Genomic DNA, 24739 nt, shown 5'->3' with positions numbered 1-24739 from the left:
CTCTCTCCGGAGTCGACCGCCTGCATTTAAGTCCTTAAGACCGTGATGAATGAGTTAATACATGCAAATAACTCAGAACAGCGCATGGCAAAATAGTAATGCTTGGTCTCATTATTGCAGAAGGTGCGTGTGATTGTTCACATCTGTCTTTCCACATCTCCCAGATTACAAAAACTCATTAAGTCAGAGACTGTGGTGAATTTTTGTTCATCTTTATAGAGTCCTCACTTGCCCTTTGCACACAAAAAGCGCTCACAAATGAGGGCTAAGGAAACTGCCGAGAAGGAATAGAAACGTCGACAGGCTGGGGGCGGAGCCACCGCATGGCGTCACTACGGCGCTCCAGAGGCCCCGCCCCGTGGGCGGGGCTACGCCCACCTAGCCGTCAGTGTCACGTGGGACTCCGCTGAAGCGGCCGCATTGGAAGCTGGGCGGAGATGGCGACAGTGAAGAAGGTGCTCCCGCGGAGGCTGGTGGGCTTGGCGACCCTCCGGGCTGTAAGTGCCCCGTCACGTCCAGGGCCGGTCTTGAAGGCACCGTGAGGGTCAGGGTCTAGGACTTGGCCCCTAGCGGCTGCTCCCGTAGAGGCAGAGCCTAGGACTTCCCTGGTGGTTCAGCGGGTTAAGACTCCGCGCTGCCAGTGCGGGGTGCAAGGGTTTGATCCCTGGTGGGGCAACTGAGATCCCACGGGCAGTTCTGGGCAACCAAATGATTAAAAAAAAATCGATACCATTTCTCTGAGAGGCAAAGCCGGACAGCTCTTTAGGCCAGAGTTGGGAGGTCTTTGAAGTCTTGGACACCACTCTCTGACTCGCCCAGATGCCTTGAGAGGCATGGGAAACTGACCCTCAGAGAAGGGGAGCGACTCTCCCGGGTCGTGGAGACTTGGAACGCCATCCTAGGCGTCCTGCTTCCCTGGCTAGGGCTCTTCTTGCGGACCCTGGCATCTTTCTATCATAGGGCTTCAGACTTCTTGAAGTTCCTCCTTAATGAAAGTCATGAATACTCAAGAATACCCTGCCAGTTCGAGTGGGAAAAGCCAGGCCATCCCCCTCTGTTGTTCTCCATTTCTAGTTCTTGTTGCGTTTGGGGACACTTGGTCCCAGCTAGATGAGCAGGACTTGGATCGCGTGTTGCTGGATGTGATTCCCCTGGAGTTGTACTTTGGGCTAGTTCGATCCTGATGTTCCGCCTTCTCTCCCATGCTCAGTGAGTGGAGAGAAAGTGTAGGAGACCTAACTGGGTAAAGAGTTGAATACATTGTGTTGGTTAAAGCTCAAGCTGTGATGCCCCAGCGGTTCTGAAGCTACTTTTTAGGTTGAGTGACAAATCTCTAAATTCCAGTCATATTGACCTTTAACATGGAAAAAAAGAAAATCCTCAGGGTTGGTTTGGAGGTTCAGGAAAATGGAACTAAAGCATTTGACATTTTTCTAGCTCTTAGTAAGTGATAGGTCAGTTGTTGCTTTAGAGTTTAGAAGGAGTTAAAACTGTGTGCTGCTGCTACTGCTAAGTCACTTCAGTCGTGTCCGACTCTGTGTGACCCCATAGACGGCAGCCCACCAGGCTCCCCCGTCCCTGGGATTCTCCAGGCAAGAACACTGGAGTGGGTTGCCATTTCCTTCTCCAATGCATGAAAGTGAAAAGTAAAAGTGAAGTCACTCAGTCATGCCCGACCCTCAGCGACCCCATGGACTGCAGCCCACCAGGCTCCTCCGTCCATGGGATTTTCCAGGCAAGAGTACTGGAGTGGGGTGCCATTGCCTTCTCCGTAAAACTGTGTAGTGGTAAAAATTACATTGTCTTGGCAGTGGGGAAGTGGGTAGGGGGCTCTTAAAAAGCCACTTCAGTGTCTACTAGACCACCCTCCCCCACCAGTTGCTCATTGCAAATAAATCCGTGAAGTCCAACTTGAAAAGTTAAGAAAATTAAATGAGATGGTGAATGTCAGTGTTTGAAAAAACTCCTATTGCAATGAGATGGTAGTGGTAGGCATTCCATGGGGTTACTAGCATAGATTTGATATGAGAACCAGACAGTTAAGTGCAAACTTCCTCACTTCTAGCTGTGTGATTTGGGGTCCTTCTGAGGTCATTTCTTCCCCTGTGGAGTTGGGAGAGTAATACATGATAGTCCCTCATCGTATTGAAGCGACTTAGCAGCAGCAGCAGCATCATAGCATCATATAAGGACTAAAGGAAGTGCTGATGGCTGCGGCGCTGGCCTTTAGCCAGTGTTAGCTGTTGACATAGGTACCATAGCTCAGGAGGCTGTGGCTCAGGATTTGTGTGGTTAGAGGGGATTATTTCTATGCAGAACTGTACAAAGGGAATTAACTAGGTGTTTAACCCAGGCAACCCAGAGTAGCTCAAACTGTACAGGATGTGCCTGCAATGCGGGAGACCTGGGTTTGGTCCCTGGGTTGGGAAGATCCCCTGAAGAGCAACCCACTCCGCTGTTCTTGCCTGGAGAACTCCATGGACAGAGGAGCCTGGTGAGCTACAGTCCATGGGGTCACAAAGAGTCAGACACAGCTGAGCAATAGCACTTAACCCAGGCAAGAGAAAACGGGGGGGACCAGAGGGTGGCAGAGATAATGTGGCCTAGGGGTTAAGAGCGTGCATTCTAGATCCACACTGCTGGGTTCAGATATGGGCTCAGTAACTAGCTAACCATGTGACCTTGGGAAAATTACTTAATCTTCTTGAACTTCATATCTCTCATAGTAAAATGGGGACTTTAACAGTTCCTACCTAATAAGGTGTTGAGAGGATCGTATGGGTTAATATGTAAAAGGCTCTTTTATGTGCCTAAAAAATAGTAGATGCTTCATAAATGTGAATTGTTTTGTTAGTATATGAAGAGTTGTTATGAAGAAGTGTGTTATAGAATCAAGTTGATTCTGTTCTCATAAAAGGAACTTGAAACAATTCTTTCAACAACATTTACCAGTTATTTATTGAGTCCCTGTTAGGTCTCAGGGCCTCAGAGAAATATAACAATTAATAAAACAGAGTTCCTGCCTCTTGGAGCTTACATTCCAGTGGGATCCTTTTAGGGTAATGTACCAGCAGAAGCTGAACATCCCAACTGGAGGGAGATTCAGTTTGCAGGGACCTTCCAACCTAGCCTGTTGACTTCATGAAATTCAGTGGCTCATCACCTTAGCCTCTAGGAAGCTTTGTTGGGTAAAACCAAGGCCAGTTTGGGCAAGTTAAGTTCCGGCTGTTTGATAGCCAGGAATATTTCCTTCCTTAAGGGTTTTGGGAATGGGGATCCTTAGCAGATTGCTAGGGTCTTCCCTCATAGCTCAGTCAGTAAAGAATCTGCCTGCAATGCAGGAGACCTGGGTTCAATTCCTGGGTCAGGAAGATCCTCTAGAGAAGGAAATGGCAACCGACTCCAGTACTCTTGCCTGAAGAATCCCATGGACTGAGAAGCCAGGTGGGCTACAGTCCGTGGGGTCGCAAGAGTTTGGGCACAACTTAGCAACTAAGCCTCCACCACTAAGTAGATTGCAGGTACCCCTGCCCCTTGCCCTCCTGCAGTGTGTTCATCCAGATTAAATCTGGTGAAATGAAATTAATTTCAACAGTAATAAGTAGTACTAAGAACAATAGAGGAAAGGAAGAAAAAAACCTTGTATTACTTGGTGGTGAGGAGGGGAAGATTTTCTATAGAAGACTATATATAGGGCAGACTTTATACAGAGGCGACTCCAGGCCGTTGTTTTAATATCTTCAAATGCTGAAGGTTTCACCTCCTCTCAGACTCACTCCCCTTGTCACCACCCACCCTGTGATCATAACAGAGCAGAGCCTCTTCCATCCCTGCCACCCCACATAGTCCAAGACGACTCCTCTCCACACTTGGCAGTTGTCCTCCTCTGGGGCAGCTGTGCCCCGGGTGTGTGTGCTAAGTCACTTCAGTCGTGGCCGACTCCGTGCGACCCTGTGGACTGTAGCTCACCAGGCTCCTCTGTCCACGGGATTCTCCAGGCAAGAATACTGGAGTGGGCTGCCGTTTCCTTCTCCAGCAGATTTTCCTGACCCAGGGATCGAACCACGTCTTTTAGGTCTCCTGCATTGATTGGCAGGGTTCTTAACCACGGGAAGGGTTCAGTACCACCTGGGAAGGTTCAAGTCAAACTAGGCTTTAGGAGAAATCAGTTCTGTTTGGGGACTTCTAAGTTTGAGAAGTACAAATAGGTTTGTTTAAAGAACAGTCTAAATGCCCAGTTGCCAGGTGGTTGGAAATGAGTCTGGATTTTAGGGGAGTTGCAAGTGGTCCATACTGCAAGCATGAATCTCTTACTCTGTTCTTAAGTGAAATGTTCTTTTTGTTCTTGATTCTAAAACAGAGCAAATATGGATTAAAGGGTGAGAAATACTGCTTCTAGTCTCAGTATTGAGGATGGATACATTCTTTCTGATTTGTCCCCATGGAGAACTGTGACACTCTCTTCCTGTTACTTTTTGTTCCCTCTTTTAAACCACAGGTCAGCACCTCATCTGTGGGTACGTTCCCAAAGCAAGTGAAAATTGTGGAAGTTGGTCCTCGAGACGGACTACAAAATGAAAAGGTAAACGTGGAAATCAACCAAAAGATATTTCACAGGTACTGAGCGCTCCATGTCACGGGTGCCGAGCTGTGCCTGACTTTGGGCCCGTCTGGGAGGCCAGGCAGGCACCTGTGACAGTTCAGCCCCAAGTGTTGTGATCCTGGGTCCCTCTCAAGGGCCTGTGGGGCGGGGTGGATGGTGAGAGCTGCAGGAGTGTGGGGGAAAGGTGAGGGCGTGCCTCATCCAGCAGCGACACGTCAGGGGATTCGGCCAGAGGAAGTTATGAAGGTCACATGCCAAGATTTAGCTTGGGAATGTCCCTTACAACCCTGGTGTAAGAGCAGGACAGTTGCAAATAACCAACATGTTCAGTATGAGGAAAAGTAGATCAAATACATTAATGACTTCATAAAATGTAATACTGTGAAGCTGTTAATGATATAGGAGTATATTAAGTGATGTAAGCAGATTATACAATACTGTATATATAATTACATACGTATTTATATATTAATATACATTTAATCTTATATATAAACAAAAAAGTTTGTATATGTGTGGAAGCATCTTCCGAGAAAAGGATCTTAGAACAGTGCTGTGTGATAGAACTTTCTATGAAGATGGAAATGTTGTAGATTTGAGCTATCCCATACAGTAGCCACTAGATACATGTGGCTGTTAAGCACTTGAATTGTGGCTTGTATGGCTGGGGAATTGAATTTTTAAAATGTAGTTTCAGTTAGTTTAAATTTAAATAACCACATATGGCTCATGTGTAATGTACTGGACTGCACAGATCTAAAAAGTTACCTACCAGGGTATTAAGAGTGTTATCTCTGGCAGGTGTTAGGGTGGTTTTCTTTTGTTTGGGGTGTGTTTTTCTGAAATAATCATGTGTTAATTATTTTTTAAATTAAAAAAAAAACCTTGAAATCTTAAAACATGCTTGCTGCTGCTGCTAAGTCGCTTCAGTTGTGTCCGACTCTGTGCAACCCCATAGACGGCAGCCCACCAGGCTCCCCCGTCCCTGGGATTCTCCAGGCAAGAACACTGGAGTGGGTTGCCATTTCCTTCTCCAATGCATGAAACTGAAAAGTGAACGTGAAGACACTCAGTCATGTCCGACTCTTAGCGACCCCATGGACTGCAGCCCACCAGGCTCCTCTGTCCGTGGGATTTTCCTGGCAAGAGTACTGGAGCATGCTTAGTCTACCTTTAATAATGAATGTTGGTTGTAAAAGACAGTTGTAAGGTCTCTGAGGGCAGGATTGTGTCTGTTCTGCTCACCACTGTATCTGTAGCTCCTAGCACATTCCTTGGAGCAGGGTGAGCCCTTCAATGGATTAAATTAAAACAGAGGGAGAGAAATTGGGGGTGGAAGAGGCTGGTGAGAAGGATTTTGGAGTTTTAGGATTTTGGACCCAATTTTGTAAGGACTAGGCAGCCAGGGGAAGCTTTTGAGCAGGAGGGTGAGATAATAGAGACTGTGTTTTAGAAGGATTCCTGTGTGGGATAAATTGGTAGAGGAAGATCATGGCGTAATAGACATGGGATGATAGTAGATTTGGAAATAGGAATCCACAGAGGCTGGTGAGCAGCCAGACAGGGTGTGGCGGGGGGAGAAAGAAGTAGTGGAGCATGTGAGGATGAGATCCTGTGCCACCTGAGACGGAAGGAGGAAGGTGTGGCCTGTTGGAGGCCATGTCTCATAGGATCCAGAGGGTTAGTCATCTCCGCCCTTTCAGGCCATGGCTCACTGGTCTCAATCTGTTTTTGATGGGGTCATAAAGTAACAGAGCTTTAGTTTAAAAGCCCGTATGACGGGCAAATACTGTTTCCATTGTAAGTATTAACTCCTTTTCAAGTGAGAAACTGCTTTCACTGCAAAATGCTCTCTGTGGAACTGGAAGACAAGCCTGTACTGCACCTATTGGCAGGATTACATGTGAATTCAGGTTAGTGTCTGACAGTGGAGACAGTGAAGCGGGTGCTGTAGAAAAAGCTTTGAACTGACTGCATTCTGAGACCATTTCGTGACTCACTTGGCCAGCCTGTCTTTTTCTGGTGTTTTCTCTTTGCATTACAGAATATTGTACCTACTCCAGTGAAAATCAAGCTAATAGACATGCTTTCCGAAGCAGGACTCCCTGTGGTAGAAGCCACCAGCTTCGTGTCTCCCAAATGGGTTCCACAGGTGAGCCCCGGCCTGCAGGCACATCTCAGATGCATTGGAAGTAAGTGGAGGTCAGGATGTAGGTTTCCAGGTCCTCACTTTTGTGAGCTCTCAGTGCTTCATAGTAACATGTACAGCAAAGGAGGGTGACTTGGGAGGAAGACTCGGTCTTGGCTGTGCCCCGCCTTGCCTGGTGAGGCCTTCCCCTCCCCAGGTTCAAGGTGATGTCTCTGGCTCTAGAATCGTAGAATCTCTAGGCCTGTCTAGAGATGTGGCTTCTGTGTTTGTCGAAAGGGGAAGCTGGACAGCTCCTGCATCACAGAGACAGCCAAATGGGAAGAAAGATCCTGGTCCAGCTGAGTGTTAGGTGACAGGGAGCTGAGCCCAGGGTCGGACTCAGAGCACGTTCTCAACCAGTGGCTAGAAGTATCATTGCTGCTGGTGCGGCTCATGTAGAGTCGACAGTGTTAGCCACATGGAGAAACTGGGGTTCTCACCCATGCTAGGGAGCCTTCTGGCTCATCAGCCGTCAAACAAGTAGTGAAAGCCTTGGGGAGACTCAGCTCTGCAAAAGGCCTCTTTTCTCCAAAGGTCCTGGAGAACAGAGATTTTGTGCTAAAAATGCTTTCTCTACCTGAGCTCTCTGCCGCCTTGGTGGTGAATTGGCAATGTCTCCTTTGGCTCCCAGATGGCTGACCATGCTGAAGTCTTGAAAGGCATCCAGAAATTTCCTGGCGTCAACTACCCAGTCCTGACCCCAAACTTCAAAGGCTTCCAGGCAGCGGTAAGAGACTCATTTTTGGTTGGGGAGTGCCCCTGAAAAGAGATGGATGGCATGGGCCCCTGTCTTGTCCCTGAGCCTCAGTCTCTGTCCCAGGATTCTGTCCGAACGACTTGTCTCCAGCGGTGGTGGGCATCGTCAGACAGACCCGAGGAGGGGGTCCTGGCCCCGCCACTCTCAGCTCTCTGATTTGACAAGCTGTTAAACCTCTTTGAGCCTCAGGTTCTGCCCATGAAATAAGGTTAATGGTAGTACCTACCATTGTGAGGATTTCAGAGGACAGGATGCACATAAATTGCTTAGTAAGAGCCTGGTAGAAGGTGAGTACTTAATAAATGTTCACTCCTGTTCCTGTCGCCCATCTCCTCTTGAGAGGTAAGCAAGCTGTCCACAAATTTAGAGGTAGTTGCTAGTATCTAACTTTTTTATCATTTCAGATGAGAATTTCTTTGGAGATGTTGATTCTGAATTTAGGCCACAAGGGACTTCCGGGGTGGTGCCGGCAGCAGCACTGTGGGTCCTTGGGGGAAGGCCAAGGCTTCTTTGTTTGGGGATATGATTCACTGTATTAATTTCCTACGGCTGCCATTACACGATACCAAACACTCGGTGAAAGGTGAAAGAGAACAGAAACGTTCTCTCTCCCAGTCAGCAGGCTGCAAGTCCGCGCAGGGTGGCAGCAGGTTCCTCCGGAGGGCCCTGAGAGGGCGTCGTTCCCGCCTCTCGGCGGTTTCCGGCGATGATTAGCAGTCCTCAGCGTTCCCCAGCCTGTGGGCGCGTCACTTCAGGGTCCACCTCTACCTTTGCCGGCCTTTCCTCTATCTTCACACGAGCGCCTTCTTATTTCGGCGTGGAGACCAGTGTGACCTCATCTTAACCCTATACATCTATCTACAGTGATCCTGCTATCAAACAGGGTCACATTCTGAGGTTCTGGGGGTTGTTGTTGTTGTTCAGTCACCCAGTCGTGTCCAACTCTTTGTGACCCCATGGACTGCAGCACATCAGGCCTCCCTGTCCCTCACCATCTCCTGAAGTTTGTCCAAGTTCATGTCCATTGCATCAGTGATGCCATCCAGCTGTCTCATCCTCTGACACCCTGTTCTTCTGCCCTCAGTCTTTCCCAGCATCAGGGACTTTTCCAGTGAGTCTGCTGTTCACATCAAATGACTAAAATCCTGGAGCTTCAGCTTCCACATCAGTCCTTCCAGTGAATATTAAGATTGACTAGTTTGATCTCCTTGCTGTCCAGGGGACTTGCAGGAGTCTCCTCCAGCACTGCAGTTTGAAGGCATCAATTCTTTGGCGTTCTGCCTTCTTACAGTCCAGCTCTCACAACTGTACATGACCACTGGGAAGACCATAGCCTTGACTATATGGACCTCTGTTGGCAGAATAATGTCTTTGCTTTTGAACATACTGTCTAGGCCTGTCATGGCTTTCCTGCCAAGAAGCAATCATCTTCTGACTTAATGGCTGCAGTCACCATCTGCGGTGACTTTAGAGCCCAAGAAGAGGAAATCCGTCACTACTTCCACCTTTTCCCCTTCTATTTGCCATGCAGTCATGGGGCTGGATGCCATGATCTTATTTTTTTTAATTTAGTTTTAGGCCGGCTCTTTCACTCTCCTTCATGCTCATCAAAAGGCTCTTTAGTTCCTTTTCGCTTTCTGCCATTAGAGTGGTATCATCCGCAGATCTGAGGTTATTGGTGTTTCTCCCGCCTATCTTAAGACTTTAAGCATGACCTTCCTCACATGGGAGATGAGTTCAATTGTCCAGTGGTTAACACATTCTTTTAGTACTACCCTTTTTGGGAATTGGGTTGAGGATTGACCTTTTCCAGGATAGTACTGGGGGTAGGAGGGACACAGTTCAACTTATAGTAGTACTCATATGTCATAAAATTCACTCTGGGTGGGTATTCCATCAAGAGAAAATCGCTGAAAGGAATTCACCTGGCTGTTGGCAGGTTGCTGCCGGAGCCAAGGAAGTGGCCATCTTTGGAGCCGCCTCTGAACTCTTCACCAAGAAGAACATCAACTGCTCCATAGATGAGAGTTTGCAGCGGTTTGATGAAATCTTGAAGGCAGCTCGGGCAGCCGGTATCTCTGTGCGGGGGTGAGTCTGGCTACGCTGGTGCTGCCTCCTTTCCTCAGAGCATTCTGGAACAGGGCCAGCCTCTGACTCTAGCGACCTCCCTCACAGGCTCCTTATCCTGGGTGCAGGGAGCCAGAGCTCCACACCCAGACGTCTTTTCCCAAGTAAAACAGGGTCAGAAGAAATCCTGGCAAGTGCTTTCTCCAAACCTGATTTTTGGATCCTTTCACCCCACGAATCTAGCAGGACAGGGTCCTAAACAGGGCTTGTGGAGGTCAGCGTAACCCTGGCTCCACCACCAGCTCATCACACGTCCCTGAGGAATCCCCTCGGCCTCTCAGGTGTCTCCAGCATCACATCTTTAATGGCAGCAGTGCCAGGTGTTGTCCACATATTATCTGAAGATAGCCTCTCAGGCACCCAGCACGGAGGGCACTCTCCCCGCTTCCAGATGATGAAACTGAGGCTCCAGAAGGATGAAGAGTCTGCTGTAAAGTCACAACCGACTGCAGCCAGAATACGCATCCGATCACATCGCCGCCTGGTTGAACGTCTGCCAGTGCTCGTCAACTGCAGACTTCAGCGGGTTTACAGCCCCTGCGCAGCTCAGCCCCTGCCGCTCTCTGCAGCTCACGTCTCCCCTCTGGCCCCGTCTCCTCTGCACACTGCATTCAGCCAGTGGGAACCTCTTTCCGTCTGTCACACGGGCCAGTTCTCTCCTGCCCCTGGGCCTTTGCATGTGCTTTCCGTAGACTCAGACCACCCTTCCTTCTACATTCTACTTGCCAGGGCTCACTCCTGCTCACCTTCAGGTCCTCTCCTGGTGCCAGTTTCTCCAAGAAGCTTGCTTCTCTTCCCTCAGGTGGAGTTGGTGCCCCTTCTCTGGGCTCCCAGAGTCCCCTGGACATCCTCTGACATAGCACTTACCGCTTGTTACATTCTCCGCTGCCTCCCACCTCCCACTAGACTCTGTGTTCTGTGAAGGCAGAGCCCACATCTCCGTCGGTCCCTGGCATGTGCTGTCTCCCGTCTCTGGGCCTAGCACATAGTAGGTGCTCAGAAACCGATGGGCAGATGGATGGATGGGAAAGCAAGGACGTGTCAGGTCTGCCTGACTCCCAAGTCTGTGCTCTTTCCTCAGGATTTCTTTTAGCTTTTCCATGCTCAGCAGTGATTGGAGAGTAAGGAGAATGAAGATGACAAAATACACTGAGTTGTTTGAGTCTGAAATTATTTATCCAGCAAACATTTATTCTGCCTCTTAATATGCAGCATCATTTGTTAGACTCTAAAAGATTTAATGGAGCCTCTGCCTCAGTGGGATGAGTGGGCTCAGAAAGCATCTAAACTCAAGATCCAGACTCCTCACCACAGCTCAACGAGCCCCCATGATCAGGATGGTGGCCGCCTCTCCAGCCCCCTGTTGTAGCCCTTTGCCCCTTGCTCCCCACACCTGTTTTTCTGTCCTTTGTTGTATGTTTTGAGCACACCTCCTCTTTCATCGGACTTCCCTGGTGGCTCAGTGGTGGAGAATCTGCCTGCCAGTGCAGGAGCTGCAGGTTCAATCTCTGGGTCAGGAAGATCCCCTGGAGAAGGAAATGACCACCCACTCCAGTATTCTTGCCTGGAGAATCCCAAGGACAGAGGAGCCTGGCAGGCTACAGTCCATGGGGTCGCGAAGAGTCAGACATAACTGAGCGACTGAACAGCTCTCCCACCTTGGGGCCTCTGCACTGGTCCTCTGCCTGGAATGTGGCTGTCCCCGCCACCTCAGTCAAGTGTCACATCCTCACAAGATCTACCTGGGCCATCCTAGCTGCGGTTGGCCTCCGGTGCTCCTGCCACACTTCCCTTGTCTCTCCTTCACAGCACATCACTTTCTGAGATCACCTCCTTTCCCTACTAGATCTGATTTATCATCTGTCTCCCTAACTTGAAACCTTAAGCTCTGTGGCGGTGGGGACCTGCTTGGCCTTGCTCACTGCCCTTCTCCAGTGCCTGGCGCACTGTGGGCAGCTCAGTAAACCTCAGTCGAATAAATGAGTGTATGCGCCCCCTGGCAGCCCGCCGGTGCCGCTGACCCCTCGGGCCTCAGGCCAGCCCAGCTTTCTTGTGCCCGCTTCAGTTTCATGTACCCTTCCTTGGTTCTTTCCTGAGGGGAGCCCCACCCGGGCCCACGTTCTGCTCTCCTCACCCCGTGCAGTCAGCTGGCTGCTCATAGAGCTCCTCCTCCTCTGTGGCTGGTCTCTGGTTGCCTCTCCTGAGACCTGGGCATCATTGGCCTCCTCACCCACAGGCCTGTTGGCTTCTTCCCTTCCCTGCGTGGCGCTGCACTGCCCACTCCTGGCGCTGAGCGGCACTGCCATCGTCTGGCTCACCAGCATGGAATTAGCCTTTGCCCCGGGCCCTCAGCCTCCTGCCTGGCCTCAGGTTTGGGTGGGGCTGACCAGGGCGATGTGTCAAACAGCCAACCTGCCCCAGCCCTGTTAGCCAGAGAGCCCAGGTGCACTGACACCATTCCTGTTTTCCCACAGGTACGTCTCCTGTGTGCTTGGATGTCCCTACGAAGGGAAGATCTCCCCGGCTAAAGTCGCTGAGGTCTGTGTGAGTGTGTGTCCGGCAGGGGAGGGGCGGGTTCATGAGGTTTGGCTTCCATGCCGGTCCCTGAGTGTGCAGGTTACTCTCGCCACCCTTTCCTGGTGGGTCACTGATTTCATTTGTTAACTCAGCTCCTTCCTTAAGACCCTGTGAGAGCACAGCCCTGCACTCACCCCAGTGGGGGGCCACTCCTAGCCTGGCAGGGAGTCTCTGAAGCCCCTGCCCTCTACCCCAGAGCAGAAGCCTCTGACTCAGTTCCCAGGCTGGTCAGTGAAAGGTGATGACTGAGGTGAGGATTCTCTGCAGAGGGCTCCCTTCTTGTGCGTGGGGAGACATCCTGGAATGCGAAGTCAAGTGGGCCTTAGAAAGCACTGCTACGAACAAAGCTAGTGGAGGTGATGGAATTCCAGTTGAGCTATTCCAAATCTTAAAAGATGATGCTGTGAAAGTGCTGCACTCAGTATGTCAGCAAATTTGGAAAACTCAGCAGTGGCCACAGGACAGGAAAAGGTCAATTTTCATTCCAATCCCAAAGAAAGGCAATGCCAAAGAATGTTCAAACTACTGCACAATTGCACTCATCTCACACACTAGCAAAGTAATGCTCAAAATTCTCCAAGCCAGGCTTCAACAGTACACGAACTGTGAACTTCCAGATGTTCAAGCTGGTTTTAGAAAAGGCAGAGGAACCAGAGATCAAATTGCCAACATCTGTTGGATCATTGAAAAAACAAGAGAGTTCCAGAAAAACATCTACTTCTGTTTTATTGACTATGCCAAAGCTTTGTGTAGATCACCACAAACTGTGGGAAATTCTTCAAGAGATGGGAATTCCAGACCACCTGACCTGCCTCCTGAGAAATCTGTATGCAGGTCAAGAAGCAACAGTTATAACTGGACATGGAACAACAGACTGGTTCCAAATTGGGAAAGGAGTACATCAAGGCTATATATTGACACCCTGCTTATTTAACTTATATGCAGAGTACCTCATGCGAAATGCCGGGCTGGATGAAGCACAAGCTGGAATCAAGATTTCCAGGAAAAATATTAATAACCTCAGATATGCAGATGATACCACCCTTATGGCAGAAAGCTAAGATGAACTAAAGAGCCTCTTGATGAAAGTGGAAGAGGAGAGTGAAAAAGTTGGCTTAAAACTCAACATTCAGAAAACTAAGATCATGGCATTCAGTCCCATCACTTCATGGCAAATAGATGGGGAAACAATGGAAACAGTGAGAGACTTTATTTTGGGGGCTCCAAAATCACTGCAGATGGTGACTGCAGCCATGAAATTAAAAGATGCTTGCTCCTTGGAAGAAAAGTTATGACCAACCTAGATGGCATATTAAGAAGCAGAGACATTACTTTGCCAATAAAAGTCCATCTAGTCAAAGCTATGGTTTTTCCAGTAGTCATGTATGGATGTGAGAGTTGAACTATAAAGAAAGCTGAGTGCCAAAAAATTGATGCTTTTGAACTGTGGTGTTGGAGAAGACTCTTCAGAGTCCCTTGGACTGCAAGGAGATCCAACTAGTCCATCCTAAAGGAAATCGGTCCTGAATATTCATTGGAAGGACTGATGTTGAAGCTGCAACTCCAGTACTTTGGCCACCTGATGTGAAGAACTGACTCAATGGAAAAGACCCTGCTGCTGGGAAAGACTGAAGGTGTGAGGAGAAGAAGATGACAGAGGATGAGATGGTTGGATGGCATCACCAACTTGATGGACATGAGTTTGAGCAAGCTCTGGGAGTTGGTGATGGACAGGGAAGCCTGGCATCTTGCAGTCCATGGTGTCACAAAGAGTCAGGACACGACTGAGCAATTGAACTGAGAAGAACACAGGGCAGGAAATGAGTTCGAGCAGCCCAAGAGCTTGTGTCATTTTGTCCTCAAAGCCACCCTGCAGGAAATTCCTTGGTTAGAACTCTATGCTCTCAATGCCATGGGTCCAGGGTTCAATCCCTGGTTGGGGAACTAAGATCCTGCATGTGGCACAGAGCGGCCAAAACAAAACAAACAGATCACCCTGCACTTCTGGAGTTCTTGTTATTCCAATTTACGGTTAAGGAAACTGACACTGACTGACTTGCATACAGGTTGCATGTGGAGAAAGCAGGTCTCAGCCCATGTCTGTCTGCCTCCAGCGCCCTCCTGCTCTTCCTGCACACCAGGTAGCAGCCAGAAACGAGCGGTGGCTAACAGGAGCCACTGCTTCCTGAGAGTGGCCGCTGCAGTCCAGACCTTAGCCTCCTATTCCCCCAGTCCTCCCCAAAAGCTCGTCCTCGTTTTTCAGGAGCAGAGATTGAAGCTCAGGAAAGTGAGGTCCGCTGCCAAGGTTCCCCAGCCAGTGAGCAGCAGGACTGGGGCCTTACTTCAGCATCATGTCACTCCCCCACCCACCGCCTTTGCTGCATCCTCTCCCGCCCACCGGCTGCCACGGGCTCCTTGTCACCCTGCCTGCGTGGGCAGTGGAGGAGGGGCCCACCGTTTCCTTCATCCCACAGACCACTGTTGAGTATCGAGTATCGTTTCCGTCCTTGGCCCTGCCACATCCTTCCTCCCCCTTCTCCCCAGAGCAGTGGAGGGCAGCATCTCATGGAGCAGATCCCGCTCTGGTTCTGCCGTGATCTTAGCAGTTTATGGACGGGCTTCTGAATTTTTCATAGCCAGGTCCTTCTCTTAAAAATAGAGAACTAGCACTTCAGACCCCTGACTTCACACATCTGCTTACCAAGGATAGAGCCACGTGAAGGGAATCGGTTCTCCTGATTCCCGCCCCAGGTCTGACACCGTGGGTGAAGGTGGTAAGGGAAGGATCAGCTGGAGTCTGAGACCCTCGGAGGAAAGCCGCAGGGGTTAGAGCCCGGGGCCTGCACCGATGGCCAGCGCTGCTCCTCACGTCTGTCTCCCAGTGAGCAGAGTGAGGAATCAGTCCCACTCACAGAGTTAGTTGTAAGGAGTCTCTGGTCCAAGAGGAGCTTGGTGCCTCGGACATGGAGGTGTTCTGCGGAGGCCAAGGACCCCGGCTTGAGGAATCCGGGTCCTCCAAGAGCCTGCTTGTCTCCCCAGGTCACCAAGAAGCTGTACTCCATGGGCTGCTACGAAATCTCCCTGGGGGACACCATCGGCGTGGGCACCCCTGGGGCCATGAAGGACATGCTGTCTGCTGTCCTGCAGGAGGTGCCAGTGACAGCCCTGGCCGTCCACTGCCATGACACCTACGGCCAGGCCCTGGCCAACACCTTGACGGCCCTGCAGGTAATCAGGGCATGTCCTCGGATAGAGGCACACGTCCATTCTCCCACAGGGCAGGGCAGCAGGACAGCTGTGTTTCGTTTATTCTTTGAGCAAGCCTTCACTGTGTGCCCACACCTGTGTGCCAGGCCCCAGGCTGGCCACGGTGGACACAGACATGCCACCCTGCCCTGAAAGTGCCTGCATCTGTCTGTCAGGAAAGACAGTGGAGAGTTAGGTGACAATCCTAACGCACTGTGACAATGTCATGGGGACTGAGGATGGTCCCCATCCCAGCTGGGGGTGGGGGAGGGCAGAGAGGATTCGCCAGAGAAGGCCTCATCGAGGCTTGAAGGACATGAAGCTGAGCAGTTGAAAAAGGGAAGCGGAAAGGTGACCAGGCAGCACTGCATTGTAAACAAGACTAAGGCGGGCTCAGGAGGACTGGGGTGCGCTGGCCCCACCACGGCATGCAGGGCTGTGAGTGTGCATGCGTGCACCAGTGAGGGGTGGGGGGGATCCTTTGATGCTCTTTGCCCAAAGACTGGACCAAGACCTCAGACTGAGTTTCTCTTGAGGTTAGCTTCTTGTGGGTTGGCCCAGAACAAGGGTCCAATGGCCCAAGAGTCCCTTAGAAAGTTCTGCGTGTCTGACCACAGGCTGCCTTGCTGCAGGAAGTCTAGTGTAGTGTTTAGGTTAGTAGAGCAACCCTGCGCCGTCTTTTTTTACCCATTTTTATCTCTCACGTTACCTCCTTGAGGCTCATGTCTTTAATCCAAATGATTCTATGACTTTCTGGGTCTTATTTTCTCAGAGTTGAGGCTTAAGGAGAGAGAAAATGAAACAGTCATCTCGGAAAGTGGGAGCAACTGATCGAGAGAAGTGGGATCAATCCAGAGAAGCGACCTTGGGGTCAGAGGCCTGACGTGGCGTGCAGGAGAGGGGGTGGTAAACGAGTACAGGAAAACAAAGGGGGTCTGAAACCTCAGCAGTTGGGAGGAGTTACTTTAGGTGAGCCATCAGGAAGGGCGTCTCTGAGGAGGTGGCTTTTAGGCTGAGAAGGAGAAGTTGAGGAGCCAACCATGAAAGGAAGGAGGAAAGATTCCTGGCAGAGGAAACTGTAGTAAAAAAGACTCACACTGTTTTAGGAACCAAAAAGAGGAACAGTTTCTTTCAGTGGGATTTTCATAAACTGAAGGAATGAATAATTTGAGTGGAATTTCAGGCAGCCACTGAGAGGGAGTTGGTAGGCTCAGACCCCCCACAGTGACAGCCATATTCCACCATCCTTGTTTTCAGATGGGAGTGAGTGTCATGGACTCTTCCGTGGCAGGACTGGGAGGCTGTCCCTATGCACAGGGGGCGTCGGGAAACTTGGCCACCGAGGACCTGGTCTACATGCTGGCCGGCCTGGGCATTCACACGGTAAGCCCGCCTGCGCCCTGGTGGTGACGGCCCCGAGCTGACCGGAGCTCTGCCTGAAGCCGGAGCTGCTGGGTTTGTTCTGGGTTTTTGTGGTGGCGTTGGTGCAGTTAGGAGGAGAAGGGCGCCACGGGACTAAGGCTTTTCTGTCCTATGATTTGAGATAACAGAGCGTGGTCGATGGGGGCTATGAGAAGGCCAGGCCCTTGGCGCGGGTTTGAGAGTTCCATCTGAGGCGGCACCAAGAGCCCTGGAAGGGGCAAGGCCATGGCCTGAAATGAGTCGGTTCTCTCTGGACCTTTGTTTTCTCCTCTGGAAAAAATGAGGGCAATAGAATTGCACGCCCTCCCCTCCCGCTCCCTGGGCTCTGCCAGAGTCAGTGAGGGCCCACAGCGTGGGCTGGAAACACTATAGCATCTGTGCTTTGAGATCAGACAGACTGGGTTTAAAACCTAGTCCTGCCACTCAGGCTGTGTGACCTGACAGATGACTTCAGCACTTTGGGCCTAAGAAATGGGAATAAATAACAGCACTTATCTCATAGGATAAGAAAGAAAATGTAGCCCAGAGCTAAGCAAATAGTACACAGCAGTAAATAGGAGCTTGTTGTCAATATAAAGAGGCTTCAGTGTGGCCTTTTTAGCTGGTGTTTCTACCCCTGCTGCTCTGCCTTCGTTACCCTGACTTCATACGCAGCGTTTCACCACTGTGGGCCCAGCCTGTGCTAGACCCTGGAGTACCGAACAGGACTACTGGCTCCCTTCTGGGGTGCGGCACCTCAAACCATGTCACACACTGAGGGCAGTCAGAGGGGAACCCCATGTGCCAGGAGGACACCACCTCACAGACAGCCGGCAGTTGTTTTAGGGGAACAAGAGCATGATTGTCTTCACCTTCACTTTCTCAGCAGCACGGTTTTCTGTCCAGTCGGATGTTTCCCTGGGTGTTGAGGGCAGGTTGTGACTTAACTGCATCCTCTGACTTGTTTCTCAAAGGGTGTGAACCTCCAGAAGCTCCTGGAAGCTGGGGCCTTCATCTGTCAAGCCCTGAACAGAAGAACCAACTCCAAAGTGGCTCAGGCTACCTGTAAACTGTGAGCCACTGGGTCCCTGAGCCCTGGGGACCGTGTGGGAATAGGGACAGCTGTGGATGAATTATGGATGGGCACGTGGAAATGGGAATGCAGTTAACCGGAGCAGGCACTTCACTGTCAGCTCTGCACGTGGGTCTCTCCTGGAAGGAAGGAGGTGGACAGGAGTTGCCTGGCTGCAGGCCCTCCCTGCCTGACCTGAGTATGAGTGAGAGGTTTGGGTAGCTGGAGGTCTCCTTCCACCTGGACCCAAAGGCCCAGGAGTTGAAAGCCTGAGGGCTCTTGGGAACCCAATTCTCTGGCCTGGGTTGATCCTCAAGTCTCATCTCTGGGTGAAACCTGCCAGCTGGCCACTCTCCACAACTTGCTGCTGTCATATTCTTGAGGGCCATCGCTCTGACTTTGTAGGGCAAAGGGGCCTGGAGGAATTTTTCCCTCAGCTGGCAGAGGGCACTTGGTGAAGGGGTGAGGGCTGAGCAGCTGTGGTGGCCACCTGCCAACTCCAGCACCTCTGCAAAACCTCCACTTTGAACATGATTGTTGAAAACAGATGACATAATTAAAGGTTTAATGACAACCATTCCAGTGTTCTCTTGTGCAGGTGTGTGTATACATGAGACGGAGCGGAAAGCATCTTTACATTTCCTCTGAGAGGAAAACGGAGGCTTCAGTTTATTAACCTCTGAGTTTTCTCTCTCCTCCTCCTCAGAATTGGGGAAATCGGTGGTAATGACTTACTCAGCACTGACCAGGGAACCCTGGAGAGGTTGTTTTTGAGGCTGTTGGCTCTGTGACCAGGACTGTTTGTGGCACAAGGTCCTCTGGGCCAGGGCAGGCGGAGCTCTAGGCGCCCTGGGGACCAGGGGACCAGTCAGCATCCCTGGTGGACTCCAGCAGGCCCAGGGCACTCCAGGCTGTGGGACGCCCATGTGCCTTTCTTCCTCTGCTCCGGTTTCCTCATTCAGTATGTGTGTATGTTAGTGGCTCTACTGCTGCTGCTGCTGCTAAGTCACTTCAGTCGTGTCCGACTCTGTGCAACCTCAGAGATGGCAGCCCACCAGGCTCCCCCGCCCCTGGGATTCTCCAGGCAAGAACACTGGAGTGGGTTGCCATTTCCTTCTCCAATGCATATAAGTGAAAAGTGAAAGGGAAGTCGCTCAGTCGTGTCCAACTCTTAGCGACCCCATGGACTGCAGCCCACCAGGCTCCTCCATCCATGGGATTTTCCAGGCAAGAGTACTGGACTGGGATGCCATTGCCTTCTCCTAATGTTAGTGGCTCAGTCGTGTCCAGTCGTGTCCAACTCTGCAACCCCACGGACTGCAGGCCACCAGGTTCCTCTGTCCATCAAAGAATACTGGAGTGGGTTGCCATATCCTTTTCCAGGAGAGTCTTCCCGACCCAGGGATGGAAATGGGGTCTCCTGAATTGCAGGCAGATTCTTTACCATCTGAGCCACCAGGGAAGCTCCTCATTCAGTATGTCACACCTTTATACCCACCATTCCTTAGCCCTCCCTTTATTTTAGAGAAACAGAACACTATTTTCTAGCCTACTATGGTAGGCAAGGTACAAACCGTTCCGCGAGGTTGGGGGCCACGGTGTGCGTGAAGGCTGAGCGCAGTCGGCGCTGTAATTCGTGTTTTAGTCTCAGGGCTCCCTCCAGCCCTTTGGCGGGGTTTTTAAACTAGATTTTTGTAGAACGGCAGCCTATGAGAGACCCCGACCCACTGTTTTCCATCGGCGCCGCCCCTCCTGCCTCTCCCTTAAAGGGAGCCATCTACTTCACGCCAGGCTTACTAACAAAAGGTGGGAAACCTGGGGCGAGCGTGGAGCTGCGGTCTTCCGCGCCGCGCCCGGCTGTGGCTCCCACTGCAGGATGGCTGCCGGGCACCGCCGACGAGCCGCATCTCCCGAGGCGCAGCGCCTGCTTCCAGGGATCGGGACGGGGGAGCACGCCAGGTCTCGCGGGCCCGGGTGCCGACCGCGCCTTCCTCCGCCCACCGCCCGGGCACCGGTCACTACCGTCCTCTGCGGACTGTGCCGCGCAAGCGTCCTGGAGCCGCGGCGCTCTTGGTCCACCCGGCTCCCCGTACTGCCGGCTCCCGACCGACACGTTTCTTGGGGGCGTGACGGGGGTCGGGTCCAGGGCGGAGCGTCGGCTCTTAAAGGGACCGGTCACGGAGCACGGGAGGCGGCGCCGTTCGAGACTGCGCGGGGCGCGTGGTGCGGAGCAGGTTTGGGAAGCTGGTGAGGGGTGGGGCCGAGCGGGTTTGCGAGGGGCCGGGTGGTCCGCTGGGAGCGAGGGGGGAGTCTCGGGGGTCCGGGCTGCGTTCTGGGCAGAGTTCCGCCTACGCGGGCTCGCGCCCGCGGCTCCTAGCTCTCGCTGCCTTGGCCGGGGCGGCTAGGATTCATTCATTCCCGGCCGGGGGCCTCCTAGTTCTGCCCCCATTCAGCCACCGCCCGAATCCCCGGCCTGAGACTCTAGGGCACTCGAGCGCCCAAGGCCCTGCGCCCCCTCCCTTCCATTTTACGGATGGGGAAGACTGAGGCGACAGCTGACCATAGATCACCCCGCGTGTCGGAGGGAGGGCAACCTCATTGGCCTTCCTGCCTCCCTGGAGGCCCCCGCCACCATTTTCGGGGGGCTTGCACACTGCTGGGTGCTCGGTGGGGCGGGGGCGAGGGCGGCTTCAAAGCCTAGGGCAAAGTCCGGCGGGAACCAGTGGGGGCAGGGGGCGAACTGCTCGGGGAGGGGCGGGACTAGGTCCAGATTCTAAACCCGCCGTCACTGGCTATGTGACTTACGCAAGTTACTTAACCTCTCTGACCTTAGTATCCTTCTCTGTAAACTGGCAGTAATAACACCTGCCTCTTTAGGACGTTGGAGGAATTCAGGGAGATAATGCAAAAGTGCCCAATACAGAGCCTGGCACGTAGCGGGATGAGTTCAGTCTAGTGGGTTAGGAGCTGTATGAACCCAGAACAGGATTAAGGCTGCTTGGAGGAAGGCGGCTGCGGGCCAGGCGGCCCCAGTGAAAGGCCTCACTGTCTGGACTTCCTCCCCTGCCAATCCCCCCCCCCACCCCGCCCACCGTCTCTGCCCGCAGTTTGTTCAGGGCGGCGGTGCACACCTGGCAATGAAATCTGGGGCCAAAGCCACGTCTACACCACCCTGTTGAGTGCCGCCTACAATTAGGCGGGATTCTTACCGCCAGGCCAGGAGTGGCATCCGCACTGGCTAAACCAGCCTGACCGACCTGGGGGTGGGGCCCACTCCAGGACTACAGTGCTGCAACCCCAGAGCTGGGCTCAGCCGCCGGGCAGAGGACCTACCCTGAGGCCATCTGCTGTATTTCCTGCCTCTCCCAGTTGACCTTTGTGGGAGAGGGTGCTTGGGGGGGGGAGGGGGGGAGGGGGCGGGGGGGAGGGGGGCGTTGGGCAGGGAAAGCTGCTTACCCCAGGAGGTGTTAGTCACTGAACTGAGGAGCCAGTTTGTACCCAGTGGTGGCAGAGGGACTGGGGAGGTCTGGGTCTGAGCAGACAGACCTCTTCCTGGGCTCTTGCGAGTCCAGTGCTGCTACCTCGATTCCTTCTGTCCAGAATTGTCCCATCTCCAGACGCCTCAGGGGAGCAATGTGGAGACTCGGGTTCCACCTTCCCAACCCCCAGTTAGGGCTGGAAGTTATGGCGCCTGTGCGTCCATCTCCACCTGTACCACGGGACGGACCTTTAGAATCTCGTCTGACCCGTACACGACCACATACTCATACAGCTATAAACTCCGTTACAGAGACGGAAACTAGGGCCAGGAGAGAACTGGTCTCCGAGGCCTAAGGCCAGAAAGTGATGCTCTCTGACCTTGGACCAGGGCTGACTCCAGACCCACCCTATTAACTAGGACACACCAGTCTCGGACGCCAGTTTCCAGGTTGAAGGAGGCTCTGAGCAGACAGCATCGGCCACTTCTGAGTCTCTCTCCTGAGCCAGGCATAATGGCAGAGAAGGTGCTGGTAACAGGTGGGGCTGGCTACATTGGCAGCCACACCGTCCTGGAGCTGCTGGAGGCAGGCTATTCGCCCATGGTCATTGACAACTTTCATAACGCCATTCGTGGTAAGCGGGGCAATGGGAGGGGGCCTGGGGCTCCAGGGCGGATGGAAGGGAAACCCTGGTTTCTAAATCCACCTCCAAGGGGTGTATGCCTGGCCAGTCCCTTGGGAACCCAGCTCCCCATCGCCTCTGATTTTGATGGCCTCCGTGTGCCCAACCAGGAGGGGGCTCCATGCCTGAGAGCCTGCGGCGGGTTCAGGATCTGACAGGCCGCTCTGTGGAGTTTGAGGAGATGGACATCTTGGACCAGGCAGCTCTACAACGTCTCTTTAAGAAGGTGGGCGCTTGGCAGGAAGGCAAGCAGTGAGCATTTCCAAGGGCCGGGCCTGTAAGCCACATCTGATCCCAGCTTTACCACCCTGCAGCACAGCTTCATGGCAGTCATCCACTTTGCGGGGCTCAAGGCTGTGGGTGAGTCAGTGCAGAAGCCCCTGGATTATTACAGAGTCAACCTGACAGGAACCATCCAGCTTCTGGAGGTGAGACCTGGGCCAGGGACACACCCCGGGAGGGCCCGGGGCCAGGCAGGCAGTACCAAACACGGTAGCAGCGCCCAAGCTGGCTCACACACTGGACACGTCTTCAGCTCTCAGCCACAGTCTCCCCTTCTGTAAACGGGAACTTACACCTCAGCCCCCTCCACCTGTGGGGCAGGCAGGGGCCACTGACACCTCTCCTCTGTGGGCAGATCATGAGGGCCCATGGGGTGAAGAACCTGGTGTTCAGCAGCTCGGCCACCGTGTACGGGAACCCCCAATACCTGCCCCTGGACGAGGCCCACCCCACAGGTGGCTGTACCAACCCCTATGGCAAGTCCAAGTTCTTCATCGAGGAAATGATCCGGGACCTGTGCCAGGCAGACAAGGTAAGGGCCCCTTTTGCCTCAGCCTGGGCCCCACTCTTGGGCCCCTCACAGCCTGCCCCCTGAGCCCGAGGATGGGGTCCTGAGCCACCCTCCCTGAGGCCAAAGCTGGGGCTCAGGAAGCAGCGGTGACTTCAGGCCTTTTGGGGAGGGCTGGATCCCCTGCTCCTTTCTAAGGACAGAGAACGAGCAAGGTGAGGAGGTGGGGGAGGCAGCTCTGGATTCAGGTGGGCCATACAGCTTGCACCTCAATCCCGTCTGCCTGACTTGCATCCCACAGGCCTGGAATGCAGTGCTGCTGCGGTATTTCAACCCCATAGGCGCCCATGCCTCAGGCTGTATCGGCGAGGATCCGCAGGGCATCCCCAATAACCTCATGCCCTACGTCTCCCAGGTAAGGGAGAAGGGAAAGGAAGCGGGTGGGCTCCAGGGGTGAGGGCCAGGGAAGGGCTAACCTGACCTCCACCCCAGGTGGCAATTGGGCGACGGGAGGTACTGAATGTCTTTGGCAACGACTATGACACAGAGGATGGCACAGGTGAGTCCAGGAGCCGGAGGAGCCATGAGGGAGGCTGAGGTGGGACAGAGACTGTAATGGACCCCTCCCTGCAACCACTTCCTCCTCTGCAGGCGTCCGGGATTACATCCACGTCGTGGATCTGGCCAAGGGCCACATCGCAGCCTTGAGGAAGCTGAAGGAGCAGTGTGGCTGCCGGGTAGGGGAGAAGGGAAAAGTGGGGGAGACGAGACAGAGGCCGGGACCAATGGGGCCCAGAGGGAAGTCCGTCCACCCCCACCACAATCTCTGCCCTCCTTTCCTGGGCAGATCTACAACCTGGGCACGGGCACAGGCTATTCGGTGCTACAGATGGTCCAGGCCATGGAGAAGGCCTCTGGGAAGAAGGTAGGCTGGCAGCCCACCCTGCCCCACCCCCAGCCCCTCACACTGACATACCTGATGGGCACCTGAGTCCCGCTGTCTACTCGAGCCTGCCTGAGGCCTTGACGCCTGAGAGCGAGACCCTGCTCCACGCCTCCATTTCTGGAGGGCTGGTCAGCAACTTGGTGGCTTATGCCAGGGCTGGTTCAGCTAGGCTACACCCGCCCCCTCTCCTGCAGATCCCGTACAAGGTGGTGGCCCGGCGTGAAGGCGATGTGGCTGCCTGTTATGCCAACCCCAGCCTGGCCCTCAAGGAGCTGGGCTGGTCAGCAGCCCTAGGGCTGGACAGGATGTGTGAGTGCTCGCCCTAATCCCCGACCCTGGGTGCTTACCTGACCGCCGGGAGAGACTCGGGGGCCAGGAAAGGGCTACTGGGGTCCGGGCTGGCCCATCCTGGGCTGCCCAAGACGCTGCGGGCCCTGCACTCAGTGTGGCCCCTGAGTACGGACCTCGTCCCGTTCCAGGTGAAGATCTATGGCGCTGGCAGAAGCAGAATCCTTCAGGCTTTGGCACGCAGGCCTGAGACCCTGGCCTCCCACGGACCAGAAAAGGGAGAGAAGCAACTGCCTGCTCTCTAGCCTCTGGCAGGAACCCGGGGGCCCCAGAGGCTCCGCTACCTCGGACCCCAGCTGGGTCCACTGAGCCCGCCAGGCACAAGGCCAAGGTCTCCACTGACCAGGTATCGGGTCTGTGTGCCACAGGGGCCAGGAACCCATGCGGACCACCAAGGCTGAGTGGTGTCAGCAGAGCCTTAAGACACGCCGAAGCCCCTCCTCCCAGGCACTAATTTATACTGCTATGAAGGAGCATCCCAAAGTATTTAAAATAAACAGTTTTCTTACACTGGAGCAGATAC

At 53.1% G+C, this 24739-nt stretch overlaps 2 protein-coding genes across 7 annotated transcripts; both read left to right on the top strand.

Moving 5' to 3' along the window:
• The first annotated feature begins 413 nt into the window (after nt 1-413).
• On the top strand, nt 414-18548 carry HMGCL (3-hydroxy-3-methylglutaryl-CoA lyase). Of its 4 annotated transcripts, none has more exons than XM_086328315.1 (10): nt 414-497; nt 4499-4582; nt 6427-6516; nt 6648-6755; nt 7423-7518; nt 9488-9636; nt 12150-12213; nt 15292-15480; nt 16756-16881; nt 17874-18548. In XM_086328315.1, the coding sequence occupies exons 4-10, from the start codon at nt 6687-6689 to the stop codon at nt 17973-17975; spliced, it is 795 nt and encodes a 264-aa protein (XP_086184441.1). In that variant the 5' UTR covers nt 414-497; nt 4499-4582; nt 6427-6516; nt 6648-6686; the 3' UTR covers nt 17976-18548. The 4 variants fall into 4 exon arrangements, with proteins under 4 accessions (XP_086184441.1, XP_086184451.1, XP_086184435.1 ...); XM_086328325.1 differs by having other exon boundaries at nt 4499-4617; XM_086328309.1 differs by lacking the exon at nt 6427-6516.
• Nucleotides 18549-20160: 1612 nt separating this feature from the next.
• On the top strand, nt 20161-24731 carry GALE (UDP-galactose-4-epimerase). 3 transcript variants are annotated; one of them, XM_086328294.1, is made up of 11 exons: nt 20161-20194; nt 21870-22084; nt 22243-22358; nt 22447-22560; nt 22770-22946; nt 23224-23337; nt 23415-23481; nt 23574-23659; nt 23770-23847; nt 24063-24177; nt 24348-24731. In XM_086328294.1, exons 2-11 carry the CDS (start codon nt 21964-21966, stop codon nt 24404-24406), a joined length of 1047 nt encoding a protein of 348 aa, XP_086184420.1. In that variant the 5' UTR covers nt 20161-20194; nt 21870-21963; the 3' UTR covers nt 24407-24731. The 3 variants fall into 3 exon arrangements, with proteins under 3 accessions (XP_086184420.1, XP_086184429.1, XP_086184410.1); XM_086328303.1 differs by having other exon boundaries at nt 20161-20205; XM_086328284.1 differs by having other exon boundaries at nt 20161-20218.
• Nucleotides 24732-24739: the final 8 nt, after the last annotated feature.

Source organism: Bos grunniens, chromosome 2 (assembly GCF_055505025.1).
Source record: "Bos grunniens cultivar Pamir isolate PY7600 chromosome 2, Bosgru_T2T1.0, whole genome shotgun sequence".
Lineage (NCBI taxonomy): Eukaryota > Metazoa > Chordata > Mammalia > Artiodactyla > Bovidae > Bos > Bos grunniens.
Note: the sequence above shows the minus strand (reverse complement) of the source record. Positions and strands in the feature narration are given on the sequence as shown.

Coding starts and splice junctions, on each gene's coding strand:
- GALE (XM_086328294.1), top strand. CDS start 21,964: ATGGCAGAGAAGGTGCTGGTAACAGGTGGGGCTGGCTACATTGGCAGC. Junction 23,482..23,573: donor TGACACAGAGGATGGCACAG/GTGAGTCCAGGA, acceptor CCTCCTCTGCAG/GCGTCCGGGATTACATCCAC. Junction 23,848..24,062: donor AGAAGGCCTCTGGGAAGAAG/GTAGGCTGGCAG, acceptor CCTCTCCTGCAG/ATCCCGTACAAGGTGGTGGC.
- HMGCL (XM_086328309.1), top strand. CDS start 438: ATGGCGACAGTGAAGAAGGTGCTCCCGCGGAGGCTGGTGGGCTTGGCG. Junction 6,756..7,422: donor CTCCCAAATGGGTTCCACAG/GTGAGCCCCGGC, acceptor TTTGGCTCCCAG/ATGGCTGACCATGCTGAAGT. Junction 7,519..9,487: donor TCAAAGGCTTCCAGGCAGCG/GTAAGAGACTCA, acceptor GGCTGTTGGCAG/GTTGCTGCCGGAGCCAAGGA.